This window comes from Choloepus didactylus, chromosome 2 (genome assembly GCF_015220235.1).
Source record: "Choloepus didactylus isolate mChoDid1 chromosome 2, mChoDid1.pri, whole genome shotgun sequence".
NCBI classification, from domain to species: Eukaryota; Metazoa; Chordata; class Mammalia; order Pilosa; family Megalonychidae; genus Choloepus; species Choloepus didactylus.
In genome coordinates, this window is record NC_051308.1 from 68,438,588 (window position 1) to 68,458,306 (window position 19,719).

Genomic DNA, 19,719 nt, shown 5'->3' on the forward strand with positions numbered 1-19,719 from the left:
ATGAGGAACTGAATGGCCAAAAAAAGGAAACAAGTACATATTAAGGGTCTGATTTTAAAATACATGGTATAGCATATTTGCACTTTTGCTCGTATTCCTTATGGTGTATTTCCAGAAGCCTTTGAATAAACATAAGGAATATTCAAGATAAAAAAATAAACCCTATACAAAGTATATGTTCTTAATTTAAACCATACTCTGTATCAAGTAAAATTCATACATGACATAAGAATAAATACTAAGAATCTTTATGGAAAGGTAGTTCATGTCCACTTGTAGTAGTCTTAACAAGTAAGCTTACATTAAAATATTACAGATTGCTAGTCCTTGACTTTTTCATCATGGAGCAAGTTTACACAATACATAATTATACCTTAAAATTGCATATGCTGAGAAATTATAATGTGAACAAATTTGTTTTCTTTTATTTTAAGAAGAGGGGATGCAGAGAAGAAAGGAGTAAGGGAGAGGGCAGAAACCTTGAAATACACTAAAATCTAATAATTTAAAATGCTGACTGCTTTTCTTTTGAAAAGCCTTGTGAATTCCATATGAATAAATATCCTTTCTCCTTTTGGTATGGACTTTGGTGATTACTTAAAAAATAAATAATATACACTTCTCATTTCTATGCTAGCATTAAATTTCAAAGGGCTATGTAATGTCAGCTTAACAAATAAGAAAGTAATATATGTTTATGAAAAATATGTTGACCTAGGAGAGATCTCTGAAAAAAAAAATTTGAGAAAAATGACAAGACTGAATGATCAACAACAATTCTAATGGCAAAAACTCTTTACACAGTGAATGCTTCCAGTTGCTTGTAAGTAATAGAATGCAAAATCAAGATTTAAGGAAAATGCTCATTTGTTGTACCTTGGATGCAGTACTTTGTCTCTAAAGTAGAGAAGTAGTAAAATATTTTACTAAGTTAAAATATAGGTTTTATATTTTATACCATACTGAATAAGCACATAAAAATACCAATGTTTTTATGTTGTTTCTGTTCAGACACTTAATTAAGCAAGTATGTTCTTTGGTGCCTGGGAAAGTTCATCAATATTAGGGGATAATGGAAAATAAGGACTCGAAGATTGACATGCCTAGAATTAAAAGACTACAAATCCTATTACCATATAGAATAAGAATCAAAGGTGGACTTAAGAGAAAAGATAAGGAAGCTAAAGTTACACTGCAGTAGAGATAATACATAGTCCTTCCCCCAAGTCACATTTTGGCTCCCAAAATAAAAAGTACTACAGCCTATTACATTTTTAATCTGTGTTCTGAAATTTTTCAGGTGGAAAGATACCACAGATAGAAATAAATCATTCTAGGTTTTAAAATCACCAAACTCAGGGAGAAGACTGCACATTCATTAAATGTATTCATGTAAATAAGGAAGCCTTGGAAAGGCTAAACAGTTTCGACCAAAGCTGAAGAACTGTTCTTGATTTTTCATTATTCCTTTTTAAATAGTGTAGATATAGTATACACACAGGTTGACATTTTGAGTCATTCAAAATAGTCACATCCTTTTGCTTAGTTCTGGAAGTTCTAGAGACTAAAATTTAATACCATTCGTAACACAGTATTTTCAATAAAAGGAACTACAGAGCAATGAAAAATCAGAAGCAAGGTGGCTTAGACAGCCTTGTAACCTCTAAATATACACACATTTGTAACCTGTATTATTTTCTAAATAAACAAATTTTAAGTAATGCTAATTAAACCAATGGAGAAAAAACGTCTATCAAAATATACAATTTCCATTACAGACTAGAAGGCTAATATTAAAAAAATAGTTGTAAGTCAAAAAGTTTGCTTATATGGATGACAGGCATCATCCCTTTGAAGCACAAAGCATCAAATAAGGTCTTATAAAAGATCATCTGTAACCTTCTTCATTTGTAAGGTCTTGATAAATTCATAAAGCTTGAGTCTCAGTCTTTAGATCAAGGTATATCCATGCTTCTTAATCCAAATTTCCAGAAAAATGGGAAACCAGATAATTCAGAATCTCAAGTGGGATTTATGCTTTACCATGTATCTGAAAAATAATATTATAATAGGTTATACCGATAATAGAAATTTTAAAATTTTTATATATTATATGAAAAATAACGACATTTCTTAAAACTTAAAATTGACAACATAAAGGATGTTTTGTGTTCTAAAAACCTAGAAACTTAATATTGTAACCTTTGGGAATATAAGAACTGAGGTAGGTAAGAAGGAACATTAAATCTATAATCTAAGACTTCCTGGCTAGAATGATAAATGTTTCTTTTTAGCATATTATCAATTATAATCATTGGGTTACTTCAATCGTTTCTGACTTTGAGGCAACCTATGATATCCACTAGGAGACTTTAATCAAGAAAGTTACAGATTTTAAAGAGCACCTAAAAGAGAGCAATAGAGTCAATGATTGTAATTGCGATCCTATGCTGTTTTTAAATTTTCTAACTACAAACTGTTGTTATTGTAAAGGGCTTTAAGATCTCTATTTGTACTACTAAATAAAATCAACTGAAATTCAATTCTTTCCACGATACCCACATAATCCACATAAATCCAGAGTCAAAGAGTACTAACAGAAAACACAGGAATCACTTAATGCAAGCCCCTTGGATAGACAGAACATTGAGGCTCAGAAAGGTCACATTAATTAGAGCCAGATCACAAAACCAAAACTAAAATCTAGTTCTTTTGGCTAAGAGTTTAGCATTCCTTCTGTCAAGCTACAAAACTTTCTCCAACTGTTTCTGAAGTCAATATATCAACAGATATTCATTAATTTCATTAGCACTAAACTAGACAATGTTGGGAAAAGGATACTGGAGAACATGGCTCCAATATTAATGAACTTAAAAAATCTAGCTGAGGAGACAGGTAAATCACTATAACAAAGCAGATGTAGGTGTATTTTAGGATGAGAATTACCTGTCTAACGTTTCCCAGAACCGCAGGAAAACTGGTCTATCCAAATGACGTTTGTGATAGCTGAGTTCTAGTACTGTTACATCCCATTTCTGAACGTTTGGATCTAGACGAACTTCATCATACTTGAGATGGAAGGCTTTAACTGTATGGGGAAAAATTAAAATTATAATAATATAGATGAGTAGAAAAGATCATAGAACACAAACAAAAAAAATCTAAAAAAAATTAAATCCCTCTTCTTCTGAAGCTTTATTATACAATAACGATTGTGGTATTTTAAATAGATGGTAAGTATCGCAGTATCCTCAAAAACATTCAAGAAATATTTGTTGTGGGTTTATACACATGCCAGCTGAGGACTGAAATGAGGAACAAGGTAAGATAAAATGCATATAGTCCAGTAAATGACACGGATAAGAAAAAGACTATTCAAATAAGTATGATAAGGGTAGTGGGGTATCACAGAAACACAACTATACCTTTCCCACACCATAAAATTCAGAAATGGATTGTGTAAGTAGTGAATGGTCTAACCTAAGATCTAAAGGTGGAGGAAGAATTAAGCAAGCATAAAACAGAAGTGATCTAATTAGAGCGTGCTTTAAGAGAAAATGGTTTACTCCAGGAACTGTAGAAATTTAATTGAATTGTACCATACAAAGTAATGCAGGAAAGGGATAAGAGACAAGACCATAGAGGTACGAAACAACGTTGGCCTAACAGGCTATATAAAGGAGTTTGGACTAAGAGTCATGGGGCTTTGCTAAAAAACAGTTAGCAGAGATTAATGAAAAAATTTAGTAATCTAGAAGAGACAGAGACAGATTTCCCAAATTGTGTAAAAGTTAGATGGCAAGAAAAAGACTGAAGAAATAATTGAGGAGTGAGATGTAAGAGTACGTAGTAAGAAATTATGAAGAGTGAAAAAAGAAAAAAAGCAATCAAAGGTCTATCCAGACTCTCTGCTCCTCCCCACTCAACAGAAGACAGCTGCATTCCTGAGACACAATGGTGAAGGTCAGAATAAACGGATGTGGCTGTATTGGGCAAATGGTCACCAGGGCTGGTGTAAACTCTGGCAAAGTGCAGGTTGTTACCATCAGTGCCCCTTTCACTGACTTCAACTACATGGTCTACATGTTACAGCATGATTCCACCCATGGCAAGTTCAAAGGCACCATCGAGGCTGAGAACGGGAATCCCATTACATCTTCCAAGACTGAGATCCTGCCAACATCAAATTGGGTGATTTCGATGCCAAATATGTTGTGGGGCCCACTGCTGTCTTCATGACCACAGAGAAGGCTGGGGTTCACTTAAAGGGTGGCATCAAAAGAGTCATCATCTCTGCCCCTTTGGCCAATACCCCCATGATGGGCAAGAACAATGAGACGTATGACAACTCCCCTTAAGATCATCAGCAATGCTTCCTGTACCACCAACTGTCTGGCCCCGCCTGGGATCATGACAAATCTGGCATCATGGAGGGACTCATGACCACCATCCATGCCATCACTACCACCCAGAAGACTGTGGATGGCCCCTCCAGGAAAATGTGGCATGGCAGCCATGGGGCTGCCAGAATATTATTCCTGCATTTACCAGCACTGCCAAGGCAGCGGGCAAGGTCATTCTGGAACTGAAAGGAAGCTCACTAGCATGGTCTTCTGCATCCAACCCCCAATGTCTACCATGGATCTGTGGATATACCACATTTTTTATCCATTCATCTGTTGATGCACACTTGGCTACTGTGAATAATGCTAAAATGAACATCTGTGTACAAATAACTGTACAAGTCCCTGGGTTTCAATTTTGTCAGGTCATATGGTAATTCTTTCTGAAGAACTACCAAACTGTTCTCCATAGTAGCTGCACCATTTTACATTCTCACCAATGAACAAGTATTCACATTTCTCCATACCCTCTCATACACCTGCTATGTTCTGTTGTTTTAATAGTAGCCATTGTAATGGGTATGAAATGGCATCTCAAAGAGGTTTTGATTTGCATTTCCCTAATGGATAACAATGTTGAGCATACTTTTCATGTGCTTTTTTGGCCATTAGTATAACTTTTTGGAGAAATTTATTAAGGTCTTTTGCTCATTTTTAAAATCAGGCTGTTTGTTTTTTTGTTATGGAGCTGTAAGATTTCTTTATACACTGAGCATATTAAACCATGACCACATGTGGTTTCCAAATATCTTCTCCCATTCTGTATGCTGTCTTTTTACATTGACAATGAAGTCCTTTGATGCACAAAGTTTGTAATTTTGATGAGGTCCAATTTATCTATTTTTTCCTTTGTTGCTCATACTTCTGGTGTGAAGTCCAAGAAACCACTGCCCTAACAAAAGGTCTAAAACTACTATTAACTATAGTACACTGTCTAAATAGTGTTCGTTGTTTTGTACACTCCTGCTTTATACTTTTTTATTCTAGTAACATATATATGACCTAAAATTTCCCCTTTAACCACATTCACATATATAATGCAGTGTTGTTAATTACATTCACAATACTGTGCTACCATCACCACCACACATTCCCAAAACTTTACAATCAACATAAATTGAAATTCTGTATTGCCTGGGCATTAACTTCCCATTCCCTACCCCCAACCCAGCCCCCCATAACCTAAATAATATATCAAAATTTATGAATTTGCTTATTCTATTGCCTCATATCAGTGACATCACACAATATTCCTCCTTTTGTGTCTGGCTTATTTCATTCAATGTCTTCAAGGTTCACCTAGGTTTGTTGCACGTATCAAGACTCCATTCTTCTAGGGCTGAATAATACTCCTTTGTATGTATACATCACATCTTCCTTACCTATTCGACTGATGGTCACTTGGGTTACTTCAATGTTTTGGCAACTGCAAATAATGCTGCTATGAACACTAGTGTGCATACAGCTGTTTGAGTTCCTGCTTTCAATTCTTCTGTGTATAAACCTAGTAGAGGAATCACCAGGTCATAGGGTAATTCTATACTCAGCTTTCTGAGGAATTACCAAACTGTCTTCCACATTGGATGCACCATTTTACATTTACACCAGCAATGAAACGAGCATTCCTGTTTCTCCACATCCACTCCAACATTGTCATTTTCTGATTTTTTTTTAAATAGCAGCCATTGTCACACTCCACTTTGTCTAGTTTATGGATCGATGTGTAGAAAAGTAGGGGAAGGAAACAAACAGACAAAGGTACCCAGTGTTCTTTTTTACTTCAATTGCTCTTTTTCACTCTAATTATTATTCTTGTTATTTTTGTGTGTGTGCTAATGAAGGTGTCAGGGATTGATTTAGGTGATGAATGTACAACTATGTAATGGTACTGTAAACAATCGAAAGTACAATTTGTTTTGTATGACTGCGTGGTATGTGAATATATCTCAATAAAATGATGATTAAAAAAAAAAAAATAGCAGCCATTGTGTTGGGTATGAATGGGTATCTCACTACGGTTTTGATTTGCATTTCCCAGGTGACTAATGATGTTGAGCATCTTTCCATGTGCTTTCTGGCCATTTGTGTATCTTCTTTGGAGAGATGCCTATTCAAGTCTTCTGCCCATTTTTTCTTTTTTGCTTTTTTTTTTAATCATATTTTTTAAATTGTAGAATATAACATATATACATAAAAGTGATAACTTTCCAGGTGCAATTTAACAAGTAGTTAGGGAGCAGTTTTCAAAAAATATTACAGGTTACAATTCCACAGTTTCACTTATTTCCTTATTATGAAATATAACTTATATACAAAAAGGTAATATCTTTCAAAGTGATTTAACAAGTAGATATACAGGAAATTTCCAAAGTGTGTATGAGTTATAGTACCACAGTTTCAGTTATTTCCTTATCGTGAAATCCAACATATATAAAAAGGTATAGCTAGCTTTCAAATTATAATTTAACAAGTAGCTACAGAACAAACTTCCAAGGATGCTATGGGGTACAGCCCCACCATTTCAATTCTTTCCTTCTAACTATTCTAATAACCTAGCAACTAAGAAAAATTACATAAAGATTCAGTATTCATAATCCTTTGTTAAATTCCATCTTGTCTGTCGCTACCCCTTCCTCTAGTTTAATCACGTTCCCGATCTTTAGGGAGGTCTAGGCAATAACCAACCTAACCCGTTCATGTTGAAAAGGGGTGTCAACTTTATGAGCAAAGTGGACACATCTAGTTGATGTTCTTGAAGAGGCTATTGCCTCTGGGTTTTGGAACTTAGTTGGCATAGGAGCACTCTGAAGGATTTAAGTTTTCTCACAAAACATAAAGGGATCCGGGTATTTGTTAAGGTCTTCACAACTACTCTTGAATTCGGCTTATCATATTGTGGTCATTTGGCCTATCTAGGTGAAGCTTACATAGGAGTAACCTCCAGAACAACCTCCTGACTCTATTTGAATTCTCTCAGACACTAAAACCTTATTTCATTGCCTTTCTTTTCCCCCCTTTGGTCAAAATGGCATTCTCAATCTCTCAGTGCCAGGGTCAGGTTCATGTCCCACATCACCAGGAAGGCTCATTCATTTTGGGGGTCCTGTCCCATGTCAGGGGAAGGGTGATGAATTTATTTGCAGAGTTAGGTTTAGAGAAACAAAGTACGCATTTGAGCAACAAAAGGGGTTCTCTGGATGTGACTCCTAGGTGTAATTTCAGATGGGCTCAGCCTCCTCTACACAGCCATACGTTTCACCTGAGCAAGCCTCAATATCGAGAGCCTGACTTAAAAATTAAAAAGTAAGGGGTTCCTAAGTTCACACAGCATATAGTTATATCCACGGAAATCCACCCATGTCTCACACTGTCATCACTCAGTTGTACCATCCTCATCACTCTCCATTTTAAATAATTCTCATGAACCAAAACATCTCGTAGTTCTTGTCAGCCCCCAATTATTTGTCCCCAGTATTTGTGTAATACTAGTATGGTATTCCTATCAATCATAGTTCCTAGTATGCAATGTGTAGATTTTTCCCATGTACCCTTCTGTTGTCAACTGTCTGTACAAGTGTCTTACCTTAGAAGTATATCATGCAAGTACCTATCTATATTTGTGGTGCTGATCTGTGGGAAACATGCCTTTAAACAACCCCTTTCATTCCTATTCACCTTCAATACAGCTCTGACACTTATAATCCCATTAACAAACAATCCTCATCCCTATCCATTACCACACCTTTTAATTCACCATCATTAACATATCTGAACATATTAGATTATCATTCCCCCTCACTAGATACTATCTATCACTAGGTCCCCAATATTCTTACAATATAAGACACTGATTTTACATTGTTCAGATAGTTTCTATAAGTGGTAACATAAAATACCTTTCCTTTTGTGTCTGAGTTATTTCACTCAGAATTATATCTTCAAGGTTCATCCATGTTGCCATATGTTTCAAGACCTTGTTGCTTCTTACTGCTGCATAGTATTCCATCATGTGTATACACATTTTGTTTATCCACTAGTCTGTTGAAGAACACTTGGATTGTTTGCATCTCTTGGCAATTGTGAACAATGCTGCTGTGAACATCAGTGTACAGATGTCTTTCCGTGTCACTGCTTTCAAATCTTCTGGGTATATACCGAGAAGTGGAATTGCTGGAACATAGGGTAATTCAATATCTATATCAATAACTCTTATCCAGCAATGAATTAAGAGTTCCAATTTCTCCACATCCTCTCCACCATTTGCACTTTCTTGTTTGTTGGATGGCAGCTATTCTTATTGGTGTGAGATGATATCTCATTGTGGTCTTGATTTGCATCTCCCTAATAGCTAGTGAAGATGAACATTTTCTTCATGTGATTTTTAGCCATTTGTATTTCCCCTTTGGAGAAATGTTTTTTCATATCTTTTGCTCACTTTATAATTGTGCTGTTTGTACTAGTTTCATTGAGTTGTAGGATTTCTTTATATATGAGAGATATTAGTCTCTTATCAGATACATGGTTTCCAAATATTTTTTCCCATTGAGTTGACTGCCTCTTCAGCTTTTTGACAAACTCCTTTGAGGTACAGAAGCTTTTAATTTTAAGGAGTTCCCATTTATCTCTTCTTTTGTTGCTTGTGCTTTGGGTATAAGGTCTAAGAAGCAACCTCCTAATACTAGGTCTTGAAGATGTTTCCCTACATTATCTTCTAGGAGTTTTATGGTACTGTCTCTTATATTGAAGTCTTTGATCCACTTTGAGTTAATTTTTGTATAGGATGTGTGTGAGGTAGGGGTCCTCTCTCACCCTCTTTGTTATGGCTATCCAGTTCTCCCAGCCCCATTTGCTGAAAAGACTGTTCTGTCCCAGTTCAGTGGATCTGGGGGCCTTATAAAAATCAGTTGACGGTGGTTCTGGGTGTCTACTTTCCAAACTCTGAATTCAATTCCACTGATCAATATGTCTACCTTTCTGCCACTACTATGCTGTTTTGACCACTGTAGCTTTGAAGGAGGCTTCAAAGTCTGGAAGTGTAAGTCCCCCCACTTCGTCCTTCTTTTTTAGGATGTTTTTGGTAATTCGAGGCCCCTTTACCTGCCAAATAAATTTGATAACTTGCTTTTCCAAGTCTGCAAATAGGCTGTTGGAATACTGGGATTGCGATGAACCTGTAGATGAGTATGGGTAGAACTGACATCTAAACAATATTTAGTCTTCCTACCCATGAGCATGGAATATTTTTTCCACCTATTTCGGTCCTTTTTTATTTCTTTTAGTAAAATTTTGTAATTTTCTGTGTAGATATCTTTTATATCCTTGGTTAAGTTAGTCCTAGGTATTTGATTTTTTTAGTTGCTATTGTGAATGGAATTTTTTTTTTTATTGCCTCTTCAGTTAGGTCATTTCTAGTATATAGGAACATTACTGACTTATGGGCATTAATCTTATATCCCACTACTCTGCGGAATTTATTAGCTCAAGTAGCTTTGTGGTTGAATTCTTGGAATTTCTGAAACATAAAATCATATCATCTGCAAATAATGACAGTTTTACTTCTTCCTTTCCAATCTGGATACCTTTTATATCTCTGTCTTGGAAAATTGCTCTGGCTAGAACTTATAGCACAATATTGAATAACAGAAGCGACAGTGGGCAGCCTCCTTGTCTCGTTCCTGCCCTTAGGGGGAAGGCTTTCAGCCTCTCACCATTGAGTACTATGCTAGCTGAGGGATTTTCATATACACCCTTTTTCATACTGAGGAAGTTTCCTTCAATTCTTACCTTTTGAAGTGTGTTTATCAAAAGGGGATGTTGAATTTTGTCAAAGGCTTTTTCAGCATCTACTGAGATGATCATTTGATTTTTTCCCTTTTGATTTGTTAATGTGTTGAATTACGAGACATTTGATTTTCTTATGTTGAACCACCCTTCCATGCCAAGAATGAACCCCACTTGGCTGTGATGTATAATTCTTTTAATGTGCCTTTGGATTCGATTTGCAAGTATTTTGTTTAGTATTTTTGCATCTATATTCATTAGGGAGATTGGCCTATGGTTTTCCTTTTTTGTAGTGTCTTTATCTGGTTTTGGTATCAGAGTGATATTAGCTTTATAAAATGAATTAGGTAGTGCTGCTTTTTCTTCAATTTTTGAAAGAGTTTGAACAGGAATAGTGTCAATTCTTTTTGGAAAGTTTGGGAAAATTCCCCTGTGAAGCCATCTGGCCCTGGGATTTTATTTGTATGTAGATTTTTGATGACTGACTGAATCACTTTGTGACTGGTTTGCTGAGGGGTCTTCGATTTCTTCCTGGGTCAGTCTAGGTTGTTCACGTGTTTCTAGGAAATTGTCCATTTCCTCTAAATTGTCTAGCTTGTTGGCATACAGTTGCTCATGGTATCCTCTTACATGTTTTTTTTTTTTTTATTTCTTGGGATCTGTAGTACTTATCCCCTCCTCATTTCTGATTCTGTTTGTTTGGGTCTTCCCTCTTTTTGACTTTGTCAGTCTAGCTAAGGGTCTGTCAATCTTGTGGATATTCTCAAAGAACCAACTTTTGGTTTTATTAATTCTATTTTTGTTGTTGTTGTTGCTCGCCAGTTCATTCATTTAATCTTTGTTATTTCTTTTTGTCTACTTGCTTTAGGGTTAGTTTGCTGATCATTCTCCAGCTTCTTGAGTTGTTCAGTTAGGTTTTAGCTCTTTCTTGCTTTTTGACGTATATATTTAGAGCTATAAAATTCCCTCTCAGCATTGCCTTCGCTGCATCCCATAGGTTTTGATATGTTGTATTCTTATTTTCATTCGTCTCTAGATTTTTACCAGTTTCTCTGCAATTTCTTCTTTGACCCACTGGTTGTTTAGGAATGTGTTGTTTAACCTCCATATATTTGTGAAAGATCTGCTTTTTTGGTGATTGTTAATTTCTTTATGGTCAGAGAATGTGCTTTGAATAATTTCAAACTTTTTAAATTTATTAAGACTTGTTTTGTGCCCCAGCATATGATCTATTATGGAAAACGTTCCATGGGCACTAAAGAAGAGTATGTATCCTGGTACTTTGGGATGTAATGATCTATATATGTCTACTAAAGTCTAATTCATTTATCATATTTAGGTTCTCAACTTCCCTGTTTGCCCTCTGTCTAGTTGTTCTATCTATAGAAAAGAGTGGTGTATTGAAGTTTCCCACTTTTATTGTAGATGTGTCTATTGCTCCCTTCAATTTAGCCAATGTTTGTCTCATATTTTGGAGCTCCTTGACTGGGTGCATAAACATTTATAATTGTTATTTCTTCTTGGTGAATTATCCCTTTTATTAATACATGGTGCTCTTTATCTCTTATGATATCTTTGCATTTAAAGTCTATTTTGTCCGATATTAGTACAGCTACCCCAGCTTTCTTTTGATTGCAGTTTGCGTGAAATATTTTTTTCCATCCTTTCACTTTCAGTCTCTTTGTGTCACAGGGTCTAAGATGAGTCTCTTGTAAACAGCATATTGCTGGGTCATGTTTTTAAATCCATTCTATCAGTGTGTTTCTTTTAATTGGAGAGTTTAATCCATTCACATTCAAAGTTATTACTGTGAAGGAAGTTCTTGAACCAGCCATCTTATCCTTTCATTTTTAGCTGTTAGATCTATTTTTTGTTTCTCCCTTTCTCTTTTTTTCCCTTTAAGTTACTCTTACTAATACTCTTCAGTTCTATGCTCTTCTCAAGACCTGTCTCTCTGTTCTTTTTTTCTCAGCTGCTGGAGCTCCCTTTAAATGTTTCTTGCAGGGCAGGTCTCTTGTTAACAAATTCTCACAGCGTTTGTTTGTAAAAATTTTAAACTCACCCTTAATTTTGAAGGAGATCTTTGCTGGACAAAGAATTCTTTGGCAATTTTTCTCTTTCAGAATTTTAAATATCTCATACCACTGCCTTCTCACCTTCATGGTGCCTGCTGAATAGTCAGTAATCAGTCTTATGTTGTTACTCTTGTATGTGGTGAATCGCTTCTCTTGCTGCTTTCAGGCATCTCTTCTTCAGCATTTCACAATCTAATCAGTGTGTTTCAGAGTAGGTTTATTTGGACTTATTCCTTTTGGAGTTCATTGGCATCTTTAATTTGGATATTTATGTCATTTACAAGGGTTGGGAAGTTTTCCCCAACAATCTCTTTGAATGCTCTTCCTAGCCCTTTACTCTTCTCATTCCCTTCTGGAATACCAATGATTCCAGTATTTGTGTGCAAACAGGTGGCGTTTCTCAAGTAGGTCTTCCTCAAACTTGTCCTGCATGGTGGGCGGGGTCCAAAACGGGCAGGCAACCAATCAGCGCACCAGATCTCCGTGTGCTCCGGGGAATCCCAGTTCTGGGGATACCATGTGGGCCCCAAGCAGGTAGGCAGGGAGTCTGATCAAGGACTGACGGTTCTCTGCCTGCCTTGTGCCCATGAGTCTCTGAGGTGTGGGAGGGACTCCCGATCACCAGCAAGGCACCTCTCCCTTCCCCGCTTCTCACCGTTGCACCTCCCCAGACTTCTGTTGGGGGAGAGCAATTGCAGCCTGCAGGTTCCCTCACGGGAGGCTCCCACAGGATCCCTGTGAAGATCCTGAAGATGCTTCCCTATGTTTCCTTCTAGGAGTTTGATAGTTCTAGCTCCTAAATTATGATCTCTGATCAATTTTGAGTTCATTTTTGTATATGATGTAAGGCAGGGGGCCTTTTTTTTTTTTTTTTTTTGCAAATGGGGATGCCGTTTTTGCAGCACCATTTGTTGGAAGAGTATTTTCCCAATCGAGTAATCTTTGCCACTTTGTCAAAAATCAGTTGGACATAAATGTGAGGGTTAATTTCTGAGCTGTTAATTCTATTCCATTGGTCTATATGTCTGTCCTTGTGCCATTACCATGCTGTTTTGATTACTGTGGTTTAGTAACAAGTTTAAGATCAAGAAGGGTGAGTCCTTCAACTTGATTCTTCTTTCGTCAAGATGGCTTTGCCTATTTGGGGCCCCTTACCCTTCCATTTAAATTTGATGACTGGGTTTTCCATTTGTGCAAAGATGATCGTTGGAATTTAGATTGGGATTGCATTGAATCTATAAATTGCTTTGGATAGAATTCACATATTAAAAATATTTAGTATTAACTTCCATGAACATGGAATGTCCTTCCATTTATTTAGGTCTTCTTTAATTTCTTTTAGCAATGTTTTATAGTTTCTGCATACAAGTCTTTTACATCCTTGGTTAGAATTATTCCTAGATATTTGATTCCTTATTTGCAATTGGAATGGAATTTTTTCTTGATTTCTTCTTCCGATTGTTCATTTGCATTTCCAAATAGCTAATAATGTTGAGCCTCTTTTCATGTGTTTTTTAGTCATTTGTATATCCTCTTCGGAGAAATGTCCATTCAAGTATTTTGCCCATTTTTAAATTGGGCTGTTTGTCTTTTATTCTTGAGTTGTAGGATTTCTTTATATACTCTAGATACTAAACCCTTTTCGGTTATGTGGTTTCCAAATATTTTCTCACGTGGAGTAGTTGTCTTTTCAATTTTGAGATAAAGTCCTTTGAGGCACAAAAGTTTTTAATTTTGATGAGGTCCCATTTATCTATGTTTTCTTTTGTTGCTTGTATTTTGGGTATATAGTCTAAGAAACCATTCATTATCTAAAACAAGATCCAAAATATGCTTTGCTACCTTTTCTTCTAGGAGTTGTATAGTCCTGGTTCCTATATGTAAGTCTATGATGTATTTTGAGTTAATTTTTGTATTTGGTGTGAGATAGGGGTTCTCCTTTATTCTTTTGCACATGGATATCCAGTTCACCCACCACCATTTGTTGAAAAGACTATTCTTTCCCAATTAAGTGGACATGGTAGCCTTTTCAAAAATCAATTGGCTGTAGATATGAGGGTCTATTGCTGAACTCTCAATTCAATTCCATTGGTGAACATACCTATCCTCTTTCTAGTACCATGCTGATTTAACCAATATAGCTTTGTAATAAGCTTTACAATCAGGAAGTGTGAATCCTCTGTGTTCTTTTTCAAAATGTTTTTGGCTATTTGGGGCCTCTTACCCTTCGAAATAAATTTGATAATTGGCTTTTCCATTTCTACAAGTAGGCTGCTGGTATTTAGACTGGGATTGCATTTAATCTACAAATCGTTTCGAGAGAACTGACATCTTAATATTTAGTCTTCCAATCCATGTCCATGGAATGCCCTTACATTTATTTAGCTCTTTGATTTCTTTTAGCAAAGGTCTGTAGTTTTCCAGGTATAAATCCTTCACATTCTTGGTTAAATTTATTCCTAGATTTCTTTATTATTTTAGTCACTATTGTAAATGGAATTTTTTTCTTGATTTCCCCCTCACTGCCCATTACCAGTGTACAGAAACACCACTGATTTTTGCGCGTTGATCTTGTACCCCACCACTTTGCTCAATTTGTTTATTAGCTATAATAGCTTTCTGGATACTTTTCAGAATTTTTGATACATAAGATCATGTCATCTCAAATAGTGAAAATTTTACTTCTTCCTTTCCAATCTGGGTGCCTTTTATTTATTTTTCTTGCCTAATTGCTCAGGCTAGAACTTTCAGTAAAATGTTGAGAATAGTAGTTAGAGTGGGCATCTTTATCTTGTTCCAGATCTCACAGAGAAAGCTTTCAATCTTTCACCATTGAGGATGATGTTAGCTGTGGGTTTTTCATATATGCTGTCTAACATGCTGAGGAAGTTTCCTTCTATTCCTATTTTTCTATGTGTTTTTATCAAGAAAGGATGTTAGATTTTGTTAAATGACTTTTCTACATCAATTGAAATGACTGTGTAGATTTATATCTTCATATTGTTAACGTGATGCACAACATTAACTGATTTTTTTTACGCTAAACCACCCTTGTATACCTGGGGAAAAAATCCACTTGATCATTTTGTATAATTCTTTTAATGTGCTGTTGGATTCAATTTGCAAGTATTTTGTTGAAGAATTTTGCTCTATATTCACAAGAGAATTTGGTTTGTAATTTCTTTTCTTCTAGAATCTTTATCTGGCTTTGGTATTAAAGAGATGTTGGCCTCACAGAATGAATTGGCTAGTGTTCCCTCCTGTTTACTTTTTTGGAAGAGTTTGGGCTGCACTGGTATTAATTCTTCTTGGCATTGGTGAATTCACCAATGAATCCAACTGGTCCTAGGCTTTTCTTTGCTGAGAGTTTCTGATGACTGACTCTATCTCTGCCTGCAATTGGTCTGTTGAGATCTTCTATTCCTTATGGAGTCAGTATAGGTGGTTCATGTATTTCTAGGAATTTGGCCATTTATTAATACAGTGTCCTTCTTTGTCTACCATAACAGCTTCTGATTTACAGTCCATTTTGTCTGATATTAGTATATCTACCCCACCTCTTTTTTGTTACTCTTTGCATGGAATATCTTGTGTTAAGGCTCTTCTATGATGCTTGGTCCAATTTATTCTGATCCTTTAGAGTAGCCTGTTGTTAACTGTTTAGATCTTCTCATCTGATTCTTGCCCTGAACATGCAGTACAATTTTTAAGATTACACTTTCTGTGCAGCTGTTTCACCTTCAGCAGAAAGAAACCTTTCCTCTGTTCCTTCTCCAGGTATTTTGACCTGCTTTGTTTTTTGTGCATAATTTTCTCCCCAGCTACGATTTAAATTCTCTCCATCATTCAGTTCCCCATTTTCCTTACACTTTTCAGTTCTGGGATCCATTTTATCTTAAAGCAGTACAGTGTAGAGCCCCCTCTGCCTTTTTATTTTCTTTGTGAAGTTTTCCTGCCTCTGTTTTCTTCTCCATTAGGGTGTTCCACTCCATGGACCAACATGGGGTCAATGCAGAAAGGTGGCTCAATCTAAATGAGTTCGTTTTGTGTTAACATAGTCCAGAAACTGCATTGAGAGCGTGCAGCTCTTGCTAACAATTCTGCTGCAATCTTTGTCTCTTTCTCTCTCCCATTTATTATACCCCCACCCCAGGGAAACATGCATCAGCAGCTTATGTTCCACCCTGGGTCTTTGAGGACCTCAGTCTCTGTGCCTGGATATGTGTGGGTTAAGAAACTCACTGCTGTGAGTGGTTGTGTCTGCATCCAGCACAGGAAGGATCCAGGCATGCTGCCTCTGTGCAACTCACAAGGTGCACAAGACCAAGTGAGTGGGAGAAGTACACACTGGCAGGACCAAGACAGAAATTTTCTACCTCATCTTGGAGGTTTTTCTTTAATATATTCTTCATCTTCTATTCAACCATTGTGGACTCCTTCTCCTGTCTCTTCTGTCCTCCAGAGTTGTAATCAAGTTGGGATCTGTCCTTTTAATTTGTCAATTCTTAAGGGAGACATTTCCAGGGGATATCACACGTCATCATGTTGATGACATCACCTCCCATGCTGTTTTGTAACAGTTTTAAAACAGGGAAGTATGAGACCTCCAACTTCATTCTAAGATCAGAGTTTAGCCCACCTATCAAAAAGATCAGCCCAAGGCAAATGCAAAACACAGGGTCTTCTCAGTTTTTTCTCCTCTTTTCTGTTTTTGCTGTTGGCTTACTCCTTATGAAACAAACTTTCTCCCCCTTCCAGGTGCTCTATTGTATGACTTAAAGAAGGTAATCCTTTGTCCCAGGCCACTTTGACTCAACTGTTTCTTATACTAGTTTAGCTGTCAGCAAGCTGCTTCAACCTGCAGGGCAAGTTCTGTGAGGGCAAGTCCAAGAGAAATTTCCTAGTTCAATATTTCAAAATGTCACCTGATAGGTACCTCAGTAACCCAAGGGATTATTCTACTCCCTCCAGAAAAGAGCTAGCAACCCACAATGGGAGTGAACACTGGCCCCCATGTTGAGCTGGGAAGGGTTGAGGAAAGGGCCAGCAAGGGTACTACGGGTTTCTCCTACCATTTTTAAAGCTGCATTTTCTTGATTCTGCCTTCATCCAGTTAACACAACCCTAAACTGTTTTCTGGAGTTTTGAAGAAAACGGCTCTGCATGTTTTTGCTATTTGTTCAGACTTGTACTTGGTCAATAGGAAGTCTAAATTCATCTACTTTTGTCATAGCAATTTATACCAATATATGTTTCAATAAAAGATATAAGCTACATGATGTCATTCATTCAATAGCTATTTCCTGAGTTCCTCTCCTAGGCCAGGTATTATTCTGTGCTTAGGATACACAATGGTAAACAAGGCAGGTAAGGCTCTGAAACTTCACTGTAACCAGAGAAGACTTACAATAAAGATATAAAAATAAGACAATGTCATGCAACAATCCGTACCATAAAGAAAATAAAACAGACTTGAGACTGAAGTGCTGAGTATTTCACACAGGGTGGTCAGAAAAGCATGCTCTAAAAACAGAACACTTTAACTGAGACCTGAATAAAGAGAAAAAGCCAATCATTCTACAGTCATTCCAGACAATGACAATAGCTGGGAAAGACCACATGGCACACTTAAAATTAAGGCTACACATTACTGTTCAGCATAAGTCAACCCATTTAAAAACTAGTCTTGATATTTCAATAAAAATAAGGACATGAAATAATATTCATAACTTTTAAGTGGCATGAAATATAATTATTAATGTTGGAGGACAGGTAATACTTTTAGACGTACACAGAAAATATTAATGTACAAACAAAACTTTAAAAATATTTCACAGGTGCTTAAAAATTGAGATTATATGTTACTTAGTAGCAATCCTTTGATACACACATTATATATGCAAACTCAAAAGTTTCTATACATTTTTTTTACTGTCTGCAAAACTGCAGGTTTTTAAAACACAATGTTTAAAGAACTAAAATGAATTTTTAGCATAGGGTAAGCAATTGATCTTAGATTTAGTATCTTACAGACATTACTGTTTCATTAAAGACCAATGAGCTTCTCATTTTACTAAGTTCATTTCTTATTAAGAGAAAATCTGAAATATAAAGTCAAAAATTAATCAGTAATAACTGAGTTACTGTTTCATTTCTCTAAAAAGTCTAGAAAATCATATAATGAATAGATTTTATGGAGAAAAACTGTGAGACCTATTAGGTTATTTTTCTTAAATATAAGAAAGAACATTTCTACAGCGGATAAGCAATAAAAATAAAGAGAATCTTACTTTTAGCAAATATGTCAACTGGTGATCCATCAGGCAAAAGCCATGGCCATCCTTTGAATTGCCATGCAGGACCTTGAACAAAAACTGCTACAACTCGGTCCCTATAAACAGAAAGAAGAATATCTCACTTGAGCTTTAGTTACTATAAATCCGTAAGGAAGCATCCCCTAATTACTCATGTGATATAATCTCTTGTCAACACTCCTCTGAGGTAAACATAGTACATGCATTAGTGTAACTTTTCATTATAGTGTTACCATTAGAGCAAATCAATTATTGCTATACTTCCCATGCATGTTTTTCGTACCTAAGTCTTTTAAACATAATTACATGCACAATTCTTATATGTAATCTTTTGAGGCTTTTATCTCTACTCTTCTATTAATTACAGTAGATGACTTCTTTTTGAATGCAATAAGAAACAGTATGTGATAGCCATAAACTATGTGATAGTTTGAATGCAATGAGAAACAGTATGTGATAGTATGTGATAATCAAAAAAGTTTTTAAAAAAAGATTAAATTTCAAACACATCTTAAATACAGTCCCTTAATCAAAAATATTAAATGACAATAATTCACCAACCATCTTATGAAGCCTCCAAGATCTCTGAGTTCCTCTTACTACTGGGAAGTAATCTGAGACATCATCTGGACTTTAATTATTTTTCCGATTATTTTACAACTGTTTCACACCAAATTCCATACAATGTTTTTTATAAAGCAACTTGTTTTCCCAACCATTCAACTTAGTTTTCTAAGAAAGAACAAATCTCTTTCTAGGACCTTCTATTTCACTAGTTTACACAATATTTAATTAAAGTGACAAATTATAATAAATGTAACTGCCACAAACAATTTAAGCCTACAATTAAATTGGTGGGAACAGCAATATCACCAGTAATTGTTAATATTAGAAACATATACTATATGCCAGGTGCTGTTTTAAGCACTTTACACATTATTTATCTTAACATATTTAAACCTCAGAATTACCCAGTGAGGAGAGTGCTGTTATTTTCCCCATTTTACATATGAGTAAAGAGTAGGGGCATACCAAAGACCAGTCTACCAGCCAGAAGAGTTCAGCATACCAGAAACATAAACCAATATTTACAGAAGGAAAGAAAGTACTGGCAATTCAGAGGACATCTTAAGTTTAGTTAACAAG

The 19,719-nt window shown here is 35.9% G+C and overlaps 1 protein-coding gene across 1 annotated transcript in view; it reads right to left on the minus strand.

Moving 5' to 3' along the window:
• Nucleotides 1–232: 232 nt before the first annotated feature.
• Nucleotides 233–19,719, minus strand: part of CDC73 (cell division cycle 73) — a 157,054-nt gene continuing 137,567 nt past the window's right edge. The window contains exons 15-17 of the mRNA XM_037825123.1: nucleotides 18,550–18,650; nucleotides 2,947–3,088; nucleotides 233–2,050 (exon numbers count right to left, since the gene is read on the minus strand). Coding sequence (XP_037681051.1) covers nucleotides 2,014–2,050; nucleotides 2,947–3,088; nucleotides 18,550–18,650 — 280 coding nt within the window. The 3' untranslated portion in view covers nucleotides 233–2,013. The remainder of the gene's footprint in view (nucleotides 2,051–2,946; nucleotides 3,089–18,549; nucleotides 18,651–19,719) is intronic.